At 42.8% G+C, this 12,034-nt stretch overlaps 1 protein-coding gene across 2 annotated transcripts in view; it reads left to right on the forward strand.

Moving 5' to 3' along the window:
• The first annotated feature begins 7,537 nt into the window (after window positions 1-7,537).
• Bves (blood vessel epicardial substance) overlaps window positions 7,538-12,034 on the forward strand; it is a 34,858-nt gene continuing 30,361 nt past the window's right edge. Inside the window, exons 1-3 of one of the 2 annotated variants that reach the window (XM_050123957.1) lie at window positions 7,538-7,738; window positions 10,367-10,468; window positions 10,971-11,192. In XM_050123957.1, coding sequence (XP_049979914.1) covers window positions 10,447-10,468; window positions 10,971-11,192 — 244 coding nt within the window. In that variant the 5' untranslated portion in view covers window positions 7,538-7,738; window positions 10,367-10,446. The remainder of the gene's footprint in view (window positions 7,739-10,366; window positions 10,469-10,970; window positions 11,193-12,034) is intronic. The other variant, XM_050123959.1, reaches the window with a different exon arrangement.

The following is a 12,034-nucleotide window of genomic DNA, read 5'->3' on the forward strand; positions in this document are numbered from 1 at the left end:
GCTTGAAAGATAGAGGAAAAGAGTATAGGCATATAAAAAAGTAAAGTCTTTAAAGAGACAGTACAGACAGTCATAGATTACAGGAGTAAAGTAAAATAAGCATGTAAGGACAGAATATACACAGAGAGTCTAGATTATGTATATTATTGTTTTCTCTCAATTTTTTGACTGTGAATGAGCTAAGTACAGAGAGAGATTTTATTGTACAGGCTGCTAAGATAAGCAAACATATATATTTTAAAGGTATCCTGGCTTCAAAATTTGAGTCTACAGATATGCTGCTTTGGAAAAGAGGTTCTGTTTTTGTTTAGGCAGAAGATTAGAACCTGTGGATTCCTTCTAAGCTAATATGGTTTGATCAAACAAAACCCTGTTGCAGGGGGCTGCTTGTTCATCCCAGCTGCCTAGAACTGAAATAATCACACAGAAATTTTATTAATTAAAACACTGTTTGGCCCATTAGCTTTAACTTCTTATTGTCTAACACATCTTAATTTAACCCATCTTCATTAATCTGTGTATCGCCACATGTCTGTGGCTTACCAGCAAGATTCTAACTGGTGTCTGTCTCAGGCAGAGGATCGTGGCTTCTCCTGACTCCACCCTTCTTTCTCCCAGCATTCACTTCTGTTTTCCCTGGCTACCCAAGCTCTACCCTATCAACAGGCCAATGCAGTTTCTTTATTAACTAATGGTAATTACAGCACACAGAGGGATTCCCACATCAAAACCACCTAAAGCAATGGCACATATGGTCCAAAATCCATGACAGCTTTGGGACTGCTGGCTGAGATAGACCTACCATACAGGATACCTCATGAAAGGTCTGATTAGCAGTACCCCCAATCAGCAGAAAGTAGTCTAGAGAACAACACCCAAATTCCCTAAATGATTGTTTATAATATTTGTTTATATTTAAATGGGTATATGATGTAAAGATGAATACTTCGCATTTGTATGAATCTTGGCTTATTGATACAAATTTAAGGTCAATTTTGTTATATGTATATTTCTGCTCTTGATTAAGGTATTGTGTTTGTACAGCTCATTTAAAAATATAATGTATAGTTAAGAAATACAGATTAATAGATAATCATCTATAATAGTCAAGCTTATAGTCATATTAGTTAGGTTTTCTAGATGTATAGAGATTTATTTCAAATCTGTAAATATTCTTCAAACCTTTCAAAGACTTAGAGAATATGGCATTTAAATGTTTTAAAAACTTAAAACTTTTCATGACAACAATACACATCTGCTCCTGGTATCACCCATCTACTTCAAGAGGATGATGGGCATCAAAGAGGTTCCTTATGGAGTTTGTTAGCCATTTGGGCAAGAAACTGTTCTTGCCTGGACTGTTTAATGTTATGATGCATGAACTGGACATGTAGGATCCACAGAAAAATGACTGCTGAACTTGCCTAAAGAAAGTGAGACAATCGTTCAGGGTTCCTGTTTCATGAAAGAGTCTGCCAGACATTCTACAGAATAGAAGAAAGTAACTGCCAATCTTCCAATAGAGGCAAAACAGTCTTTCAAATTTTCTGCTTCATGGAAAAGTCTGCTGGATACTATGGGCCTGTAGGCTGAAGATGGATGCCCCAATGTTACAGAAGAACTCTGGGTGACTGTCCCAGGCAGCGAGATGTCTATCAATTCTAGAGTTTTGGAAGTTGCTCACAATGTACTTCCTGTTTACTTAGGTAATATTATATCCTTCTGGAGTCTTTGGTGGAGTTGAAGAAAGATAGTGATAATTATAAAAGATAGATTAGATATAAAACTTTAGACTCACAAAGAAATGATAGACGATAGAGTATTTCCCTTAATTTGCCAAATGTAAATGAACTAAATATTTTAACTATTATTCTTGCTTGATAACTTTTGTTGTATGTAATCTTGCTATATTAAAGTTAAAACCTTTCTTTTTAATTAGACAGAAAAGGGGAGGTGATGTGGGATTCCCCTCTGTATTCTGTGAATATGTTTTATTACCATTGGTTAATAAAGAAGCTGCTTGCAGTCTATGGCAGTGCAGAACAGAGCAAGGTGGGAATTCCAAGTAGAGATAGAGGAGAAAAAAAGATAGAGTCAAGGAGATGCCATGTAGCTGCCAAAGGATACAGACGCCCTGGAACCTTGCCAGTAAACCATGTGCCCTGAAGTAAAATACAAAATAATATAAATGGGCTAATTTAAGGTTTATGAGTTAGTTAATAAGAAGCCTGAGCTAATAGGTCAAACAGTTTTTTTAATTAATACAGTTTCTGTGTGATTATTTTGGGTCTGGGAAGCCAAGAAATGAACAAGTAGCATCCTATTACAACAGACCACCTGGAAGCTTAATACAGCAAATACACTTGCAATAACAGATTTAATAAAATGTTTTGCAATAAGTTTAATCAAGGAAGTGAAGCATAATGAAACCCACACATTGATAGAACTGATGAAAGAACTGGAAGAAGGCATAAGAAATGGAAAGGTATTCCATGTTCACAAATCGGAAGTACCTTGTTTAGCCATCATTAGAGAAACTTCCTCCTGCAGCAGGTGGGAACAAATACAGATACCCACAGCCAAGACATTACATAGAGAATGAGAGATTTTTGGAACACTAAGGCCAAAATGAGAGGGCTCTATCAAATCCCCCACTAAAGAGTTCAGGGAACCCCTGAGAAGAGGAGGCAAAAAGAGTGTCAGAGCCAGAGGGGATGGAGGACACCCCAGAGGGGATGGAGGACACCCCAGAGGGGATGGAGGATACCCCAGAGGGGATGGAGGACAAACAATGCCTTCTGTAGCAACCTGAGCAAACCTCATGTGAACTCCGAGACTGAGGCAGCATGCATAGGACCTACACGGGTTTTACTAGGTCCTCTGTACTTATATCATGACTTTCAGTTTGGTGTTTTTATGAGATGCCTGAGTGTGTGAATGAGTGGGTCTTGGATTCTTGTGCCTTTTCTTGAGCTCTTTGACTTGTGTTTGCCTTGGCCAACTTAAAGTGACGACTTTTGTTTTATCCTACTATATTTTATTGTGCCACTCCCTATGAGATTATGAGAGCCAAGGACATTAAAATTACCACACTACCCAAAGTATAATATCAATTTAAATGAACTTATACCAAAATTCTAGTAGCAGTTTGTATAGAAATAAACAAAAACATAGAAAATGTGTAGGGAAAGACAAAAAAAAATCCCCCAAATAGTCCTGAGAAACAAAGCTAGAAGATCTGACCTGAGGATTTCAAATTCTGTTATAAAGCAACAGTAGTCAAAACTATTAGACTGGTATAAAACAGGACTAAAGACCACTGAACACAACAGAAGGCTCAGAGGTAAACTCATGTATATATAGCTGTCTCATATTGGATAAGAGCATCAAAAATGGGAGGAGCTGGAGAGATGGCTCAGTGGTGAAGAGCACTGCCTACTCTTCCCAAGGATCCAGCTTCCAGCACCCACCTAGTAGCCCACAACTGCCTGTAACTCCATCCAGTTCCAGGAGATTGAATGCCTTCTTCTGGCCTCCATGGGTACCAGACACACATATGGTGAATTGATATACATTCAGGCAAAACACCCATACACATAAAAGAATGATAAATAATAAAGATGAAATAACTTTTTAGAAGGTATGTACGATGGCAGACTGTGGTAGAGTGCACACGTCTATCGGCCTAGCACTGAGGAGTCGCGGCAGGAGGGGCAGAAGTTCAAAGTCATCCTCAGCTGCCTAATGACTCCAAGGCCAACGTGGGCTACACAAGGTCATGTTTTAAAAACATAGAACAAAAAAGAGAAGTGGGAGTCAAAATTATTAGCACAGCTATGGTTTTACATCTAGAGCTCTTGTTTTGAATTTTATAGTCAGCGTTCATGTATCATTGATAAGTTAATGAAAGACAGTAAGATGATAAATTATGATTTAAATCTGTAGGAGGGCTATACTGAGGGGATGAGGTTTGTTTTGTTTTGTTTCAACCTTCTCTTTCTCAGAACACAGAGTGAAAGAGGAGATTCCTGGAACTCAAATCATGTTATAATAATTCAGTGCTCTTCATAATGTATGCAATTCACATGATTGGAACACTGGGAGGACCCCTATCCGAGGGTCAATCGGCCTGTAACAGGTGGTTCTCTTAGAGGATCTTTTAGTCATTTTTAATTATAAAAGCAGCATGTAACTTTTGTGGGAAATTTGGCAGAAACAAATGCAGAATGAGGCATAGTGAAGAGACATGACGGACAAAGGAAACGGCACAGCGGAAGGAGAAAACAACCCATCAGGTCTGGCTCTGAGAAAGGGAAATGTCAGGGTGTGGGTGGTCAGACCTGGCGAAGATGACTGATATTGCCCTGACACACTGTTGCCACCTGCCCTTTCCACTTCCTGTTTTACATCTTTCTGCAGGAGGCAGTGTAGTTCAAGGGAGGGTGGGGTAGAACTTGTGTCCAAGAGTACAGGCTCTGGAATCAGACCGCCTGGTTCACATCCTGGTTCAGCATCTCAATAAGATGTGTAATACTAAGAAGCTCACTCAGCCTGTTACTGCAATTTCCTACCTATAAAAAGATAAGAATAGAAAACCACTTATTACAGTGACTGGCCCGACGTATAATCTGTATCAGGAGTCAGTATACTTTTTCTGTAGAGTCAAATAATAAATAACTAGGTCTTGTTACTACTGTTCAAAACTGAACTACAAAAAAAGCCATGAAAATCAACATGACTGTCTTCCAATAAAATTTAATTTACTGAATTTTAATTTCATAGAATCTTCACAGATCATGAAATGATTTCAGATCTTTTTTCAACCTTCGAAAAACAACAACAAAATGTATTAGCTTATAGGCTGTAAAACAATCGTGGGCTAGGCCTCTGGGCCATGGTCTGCTAACCAAGGCCTTGGATATTCAGTAGGCATTACTATGATGCCTGGAATACCTTTCTGTATGTTTTCATGCTTGTGTGGGTGTGCTCACTGATGTTGTGCATGCACACAAAAAGGCCTGAGGTTGACCTCAGGAATCTCCCTCGAGGCTAACACCCATCAGCTTCTGAGTGGAAGGCACCTTTACCCACATGGTGCATAGATAGACCAAAGCAAACACACACACACACACACACACACACACACACACACACACACACACACAATACTGGGAGCAAACCTAGAGCTCCTCCATATGGCTTGTCTCACTAGATGGCTTGTTCAGGGGAATCCCCATCTCTTGTCTTCTGATGGTAGAATTAGAAGGGGCATCCTCCAGGGACTTGCCTGGATTTTAGGAATCAGAATTTGATTTTATCACTTTCACAGCAAAGCACTTTAATGGCCAAGCTATCATCTCCCTGTATTCCTGAACCACGGACCCCCAGATCATGACAATAAGACTTATTATAATAATTATGAATACTCAGCCTTAGCTTACTTTATAGCAAGCTTTAAGAAAAAAACTTAAATTAATGTATTTCCATTGATCTATGTGCGCCCCAAGGCTTGTTTACCTCATCTACATAGTGTCCATTCTGCTTTCCTGCTTCCTCTGTGCCTGGCTGCCTGACCCCAGCTGGCTGGGCCATAGCTGGCTGGCTCACCTTTTCTTTCTGCCTGCCAGCCCTGACTATCCCTCCTCTGCCTTCCTATTGGCCATTCAGCTTTTTGTTAGACCAATCAGGTGCCTTAGGCAGGCACCTAAGGTGAAACAGCAACACACAGTTAAACAAATGTAGTATAAACAAATACAACACATCTTCACATAGTTAAAAAAAAACATTCTATTCCACAACATGTCTTCAGTTTCGCTGAAAGAATGTTTCGCTGTTCTAAAATTTACTCACTCTTCCATGGTTAGAATGGAAGCTATTTCCAGTTCTCTATGAGCTATTCTCCAATGAACAGACACACAGTAAAATCTTTGTACGAGGAAGCTGACACCTACACTTCAAATATAATTAACTGTGGCAATCAAAATGGCAGACAGAACAGCTAGAAACCAGCAGACTGAATAAGTAGCAGTGAAAACTAATAACAGATGAAATTAAGCAGACCATACATAGTAGTGCACAAAGGATTTACATCAATACCATTCTAAGGCTTTTGCAAGCATGTTGAGATTCAGTCCTCAACACAGCCCTAGAGGGCTGGAGATGTGCTTAGTTAGAAAAGTCCTTGCTGCACAAGAATGAGGACAGAAGTTCGATTCCCCCAAACCCATGTAAAAAAGTAGGGTGTCGACAGGTGGTGGTGGCTCACACCTCTAATCCCTGGAGGCAGAGGTAGTTGGATCTCTGAGTTCAGGGCTAGCCTAGTCTACAGGGTGAGTTCCAGGACAGTTAGAACAAAGCAAAGAAATCCTGTCTCCGAAAAGAGAGAGAGGAGAGAGAGAGAGAGAGAGAGAGAGACAGAGAGAGAGAGACAGAGAGAGAGAGAGAGAGAGAGAGAGAGAGAGAGACAGAGAGAGACAGAGAGAGACAGAGAGAGACAGAGAGAGAGAGATTTGAGTGCAAGTTCAGCTTGCAGCTGGCGGAAGGAGGAAAACCTCCCCAGTGGTCCTCCTCTTCCACCATGTTTAAGACCTTGCTTTCCTCTTGGGCTGCTGGGAATTCTCCCCAGTCCCCATGGGAACGCTGGCATAACAGATTCCACGTTATTGCGTCCTGCTTTGCGGGACTGAAAATTCAGGCTGTCGCGACAGTGAAGCGCTTTACTACTGATCCATCTCCTCTTAAAGGGTTCAATACAGCTGGGGATCAAGCCAAGTCATGAACAGAGAGACCTTTGGGGACTTCTGCAGAGCCAACTAGAAGACTCTGAAACAGCAGGCTGCGCCTGCCTATTAGGGATCCAGTACCAACGTGCACCTCGGGGGGACTCTAATGCACCTTTACACAGCGAGATCTGTTTTGTACTTTGATCACACAAGACTTTTTCTCAAATAGCGGGTGCAAATTCTGTCACATAGAGGAGTCATGGTGGGAAACCCATGCCCATTCAACTTCCCTATTCATCTTATACCCCCACCCCACGGACTTTTCATGACTGTAATCTTTCTGCATGTCTTACCAAGAACCATTGACCAGTATAAATACCGATTGGAGCATACGTCCATAACCTATTTATTTATTTTAAATTTCTGGTCCGAAATCTAAGTGGCAAAATCAAGTAGAGCTCGGCTCACGGGAGAGGCCCCGCATCACCTCGGGCGTGGGAATTTCGGATAAGCACTTAAGCGCACTTCTTTGAAATCCAGCCCAGTGGCTGGAGGTGAGGTCCCTAGGGACCCCGAATCCCCTTAGGCTGCCAGGTGTCGCCGCGCAACAGCTCCCCGAGCCTTGGGCAGCTCTTCGCGGGCGGGAATGAGGGTCTGTCCAGGTCCCCTGCCCTCTCCTGCGGGGGGGCGATGCATGTGCGCGCCTCCCCACTCATGTCCAAACAAGGAAGCGCGGGAGGCGGGCGCGCGGGCGCGCGTACGCGGCGGGCCGGGGCGGCGGGTCTGCGGGGCGCGGGGCTCCGCCCGCGGGGCAACCTCCGGCGGCGCGTGCGCCGTGCGCCCCAGCCGGCCGCCGCGATGCCTATTTTAGTCAAAGCGGCCGCGAGCGGGGAGCTGGCCCGGGCCGCGCCGCCTGGGGACCCTCCGCGAGCCCGTCGAGCCGCCGCTCCCCGCTGCCGCCGCCGCCGTCGCAAACTTGGCGCGCGCCGCCCGCGCCCGCCACCGGGACGCCCCAGGTAAGGGACCCGAGCGCCGGCTCACGCGGGAAAGTTGGGCCCCGAGCGACCGAGCAAGTTGCCGCGCGCGCCCACTCCGCGCCGTCCTTGCAGCCGCCCTTCGCTCGCCCGCGCCCCGGGGCCCTCGGCCGCCGGACAGAGCAGGGTCGCCAAGCTGCGGGCGCTGACACCGTTCCCCGAGAGAGGTGAGCGAGCCCCCCGGGTGGCGTGCAGATGGCCGGGAGCCACGGGGCCTCGCCCCCGGCGCGCGCCCTCCTTAGAGAAACGGGAGGTTGCCGGACTGATCCCCTAAACGGGAGGCTCCAGAGGGAAAACATAGCCACGATATGCCGCTGGCCGCCCGAGGGGCGCACGGTGAATTACGTCTACTCGCCAGGCTTTTTTTACTTCTTGCTGTTCATCTTCACTTTTTTTTTCCCCCCTGTAATTTGGTCAAGGTTTAATGTTAGCTTCCTCATTCAGCATTTTAGAACTGCAAACGCCTATTTGATGGGCCCGATTTTCCTACAGTAAGTAAGGAATTAGACTTTAGGGATCTGATGAGAAAGATACTGTTTTGATTTAGTCAAAATTAATCCGACAGTATACAAATTCACTCACCAATCTAGCCGTCTTCATTAGACACAGCATTCATTCTCCATATAAGGTATATCACTGTTGGCCATTTAAACCCGATAAGTAGTGATTAAGCCCAAACCCGTTAGATTCATCATTGAATATAAAGAATAACTGATTTTGAAAGTCAGTAAACACTTTCATGGGTGTATTTCACAATAACACACTATAATGTGTATTTTTGTATACCTGCAGCTGCGTCTATAATGTGTATATCTTTAATCAAGTGTAACACATCAACCTATGTTTTACAGCAATCCTACGTTTAAAACTGGTTCTTAGGGCTGGTGAGAGAGCCCAGCCAGTAAAGGCACTAGCAGGCAAGCCGGAAACATGAGGCATATACCCAGCACCCACGTGGTGGAAGGGGAGATTCTCCAGCAATCCACCCCCTGACTTGTGCACCCACCCACCCACCCCTCGGAAATGAATAAATACACGTAATACATTTTAATGGTTATTAATATTTTTCTTGTTTAGAGGCAGATTATAGATTCCTCGTCAATTTCCTTTCTACAGAAGTTTAAGCTCTTAATCCTACGTTTAGAACCCCCCAAGGACCTGAAAGTGAACCAAGTGGATTAGGAGGCAACACAGGTGATGTCTGAGAAGAAGTTTGTGTAGATTAATTTAGAACATAAATCTGTTGTAGAACATCAAAACTCGAAGGAGGTTTTAAGGCCATGTAGTCTGGCTGTCTCTGGTCTAAGGGAAAACAGACCGAGGAGGGAAGCAGCCTTCCCTGACTTAGGTGGCTCCCTGGTGGCTTGTGGGATGGACACTGACTCCGACTCAGCCTCAGGAAAGTGTGAGCGAAATGGTTTTTCTGTCTCATCCCATCGGGCTAGTCCTCAGTGACAGCACGGATAGAGGCGTTGGAAGGTATAGGTCCTTCTGTACCATCCCTGCCTCCCACAGGCGTTGGGTAGCTATAGCAAGCAAGAGGCAGGAATGGCACTCATACTTCAGGTCTTGGAACCAGCCCTGGTTATTATGAGTTCCCCATCATAATAAACTTATTTTTTAAAAGACTTTTGGAAAGTAGTCAAATTCCCATTCTTTTTCTTTTCTTTTTTTTTTTTTTTGCAGAAAATCAGTAATTAAGTTCACTTACTATTTGTGAACTGTTTGGGGTGGATGTGTAGTGGTAGACACTCCCTTGTCAGCATCTTTAAAACCCCGTGTTTGATGCTCAACACCACAAAACAAATGTCACAAAAGTAAACGTTCACTCACTTCGTTCATATTTATAAATTTGTTTCTAATCTTAAGATGTATAAAATTTATCCACATATACTTCCTTGTCTAACATCTTTTATTTGTCCACACATACCACTTAAAGTCTTCACTATCTTAAAAATATGAATTTCTTTATTTCGAAAGATGTATATATTACTCAGTTAAAGTTAAAGATATTTTGGGTCTTCATTTGACTTTAAAAAATGAAATATATTCACTCATGTCTTCTGTAAACTTACACAGTTTTTGTCAAGGACAAATTTGTGTAATTCATAATGAAGGGTTTTTTGTGCATGTGGATCAGGGACCTGTATATATATACAGGACAGAGTGTTTGTGTTGCTTTATATAAATGCATGTAAAATGTATATTTAAAATGAAATGTATTTACTATGGTGCTTAATATCAAATATCCTTCTGTATATTCATGAACCTTCCGAAATATATGTTGTACATTTACCACTTTCTAATTTGTGAGATGTTACCAACTAGAATTATTTGAGGAATAAAAATAGAGACTTAAGTTGGAGAATAAACGGAGCTTTAAATGCTATTTAAATTCAGTATATGTGTATATATTAGTAAGGTATATGATTATTTTATTATTATACTGTGATAGGTATGTGGCAGTAATTTAACAATGGCCCAAAATAGAGCCCTCTACATATTTTAAGCTTCTAAGGAATAAATATGAGGGTGTTCACTTTTTAAAGGTTCAGAAAACCAGTTTTTTATTTGTTTGTTTTTTCTGTTTTTTCCTGTGCCTGGCTTCAGCATCCAGTGTGAATGGTTTGAAGACTGTTAAGCCATTGTAAACGCTGTGACCCGTGGATGTGGGAGTTAGTCCTGTACACATGCTGATTCTCACCCTCTTCAGTATGTTGTGTATTCCTGTCTAAACACACGCGTGTGGGCACGTGCGAGCATATGTTGGGATAGTTGTGCACTCTCTGAGATGTTTCCTGTCAACATAAGGCAAAGGGAGGATCATTATGACAGATAAAGAAAAGGACATTCTTACTTGTGACAGGACTGGAGTTTGAGCCTATGTACTTGATATGTATTGGAAGACTCTGTCAGCCAGCATGTAATTTGTTTTTTTGTTTGTTTGTTTGTTTGTTTGTTTGTTTTGGTTTTTCGAGACAGGGTTTCTCTGTAGCTTTGGAGCCTGTCCTGGAACTAGCTCTTGTAGACCAGGCTGGCCTCGAACTCACAGAGATCCGCCTGCCTCTGCCTCCTGAGTGCTGGGATTAAAGGCGTGCGCCACCACCGCCCGGCTCAGCATGTAATTTGTAAAAATAATTTTGTCATATTGCCTGTCATAGGCATGATAAAATGAAGTTTCTGTTTACGACTGATTGTTTATTTCTCTTTATAGGACCTTTCACCATGAATTACACGGAGTCCAGCCCATTGGCAGGTTCTGCCTTGGCCATGGGAAGCGTCACACCTGTGCCTTCCAATGGGACCACTTGTGAGAACTGGAGAGAGGTCCATCATCTGGTGTTTCATGTCGCAAACATTTGTTTAGCCATTGGTCTGGTGATTCCAACCACTCTTCACCTCCACATGATACTGCTTAGAGGGATGTTGTCTATAGGTGAGACACCCTGGGCTTTGGAGAACTGCGCAGCTGCCTCCAGGTGGATTTTGTATTGGGAGCTTAGGGAGTCCTTTCTGGCTGGGTATATAGCATAGAAGAACATAAGTGTGTTATCTGCTCAGCGGTCTGTCCACCAGCTTTGAACCCGCTCAGAAGTCTGCCCACCAGGTTAGAACAGGGGTCTCCGCACAGCCATCATCTCCCTTTCTTAACTGGAAGCGGTGTGTGCTTTTCTATACCGTGCAGGTGCTGCATGTCAGAAAATCCATTCATGTGCAAGGATGTGGATGTCACAGCGTATGGCTCCGGTCCTAATTCCTCTGCTTGCTAACTGTGTAGCTTGAGAAAATGATTTTACTTTTCTGTCACTCCAGTTTCCCCCTGTACCAAAGAAAGATAAAAATAAAACTACCTTGTAGGATTACTGTGAGGATTAAGTAAATGCCTGATAGGATAGTGCCTGGCACGGAGGAGAAGTGTTATCTCTACCAGTATGATCTGAAAAGATACTTGCTATACCCAGGGAAATGATATTGAGAACAAAATCAATTCCCACATGCAGTAATTCAAGGATAGCATTTATATAGCGTGTATAAAATACGAATATTTGTGACCCTATTAACTGATTAAGTTTATTCACATCAAAATATCGAAAGAATAAAGTTACTATTTTATCTAGTGATTATTGACAACTTCTTTATATGATTTCTCCCCTTGATTCTCCACATATTTAGGTGCATTTCTGACACTTGTAATGCATCAGACAAAGATTAAGGAAGGCAGTATCCACCATTGTGAAAACAGACGGGCAGTCACAATGTGGGGTCAGATGAACACTG

Source organism: Alexandromys fortis, unplaced genomic scaffold, assembly GCF_014885135.2.
Source record: "Alexandromys fortis isolate MF-2015 unplaced genomic scaffold, M_Fortis_MF-2015_v1.1 scaffold_211, whole genome shotgun sequence".
Lineage (NCBI taxonomy): Eukaryota > Metazoa > Chordata > Mammalia > Rodentia > Cricetidae > Alexandromys > Alexandromys fortis.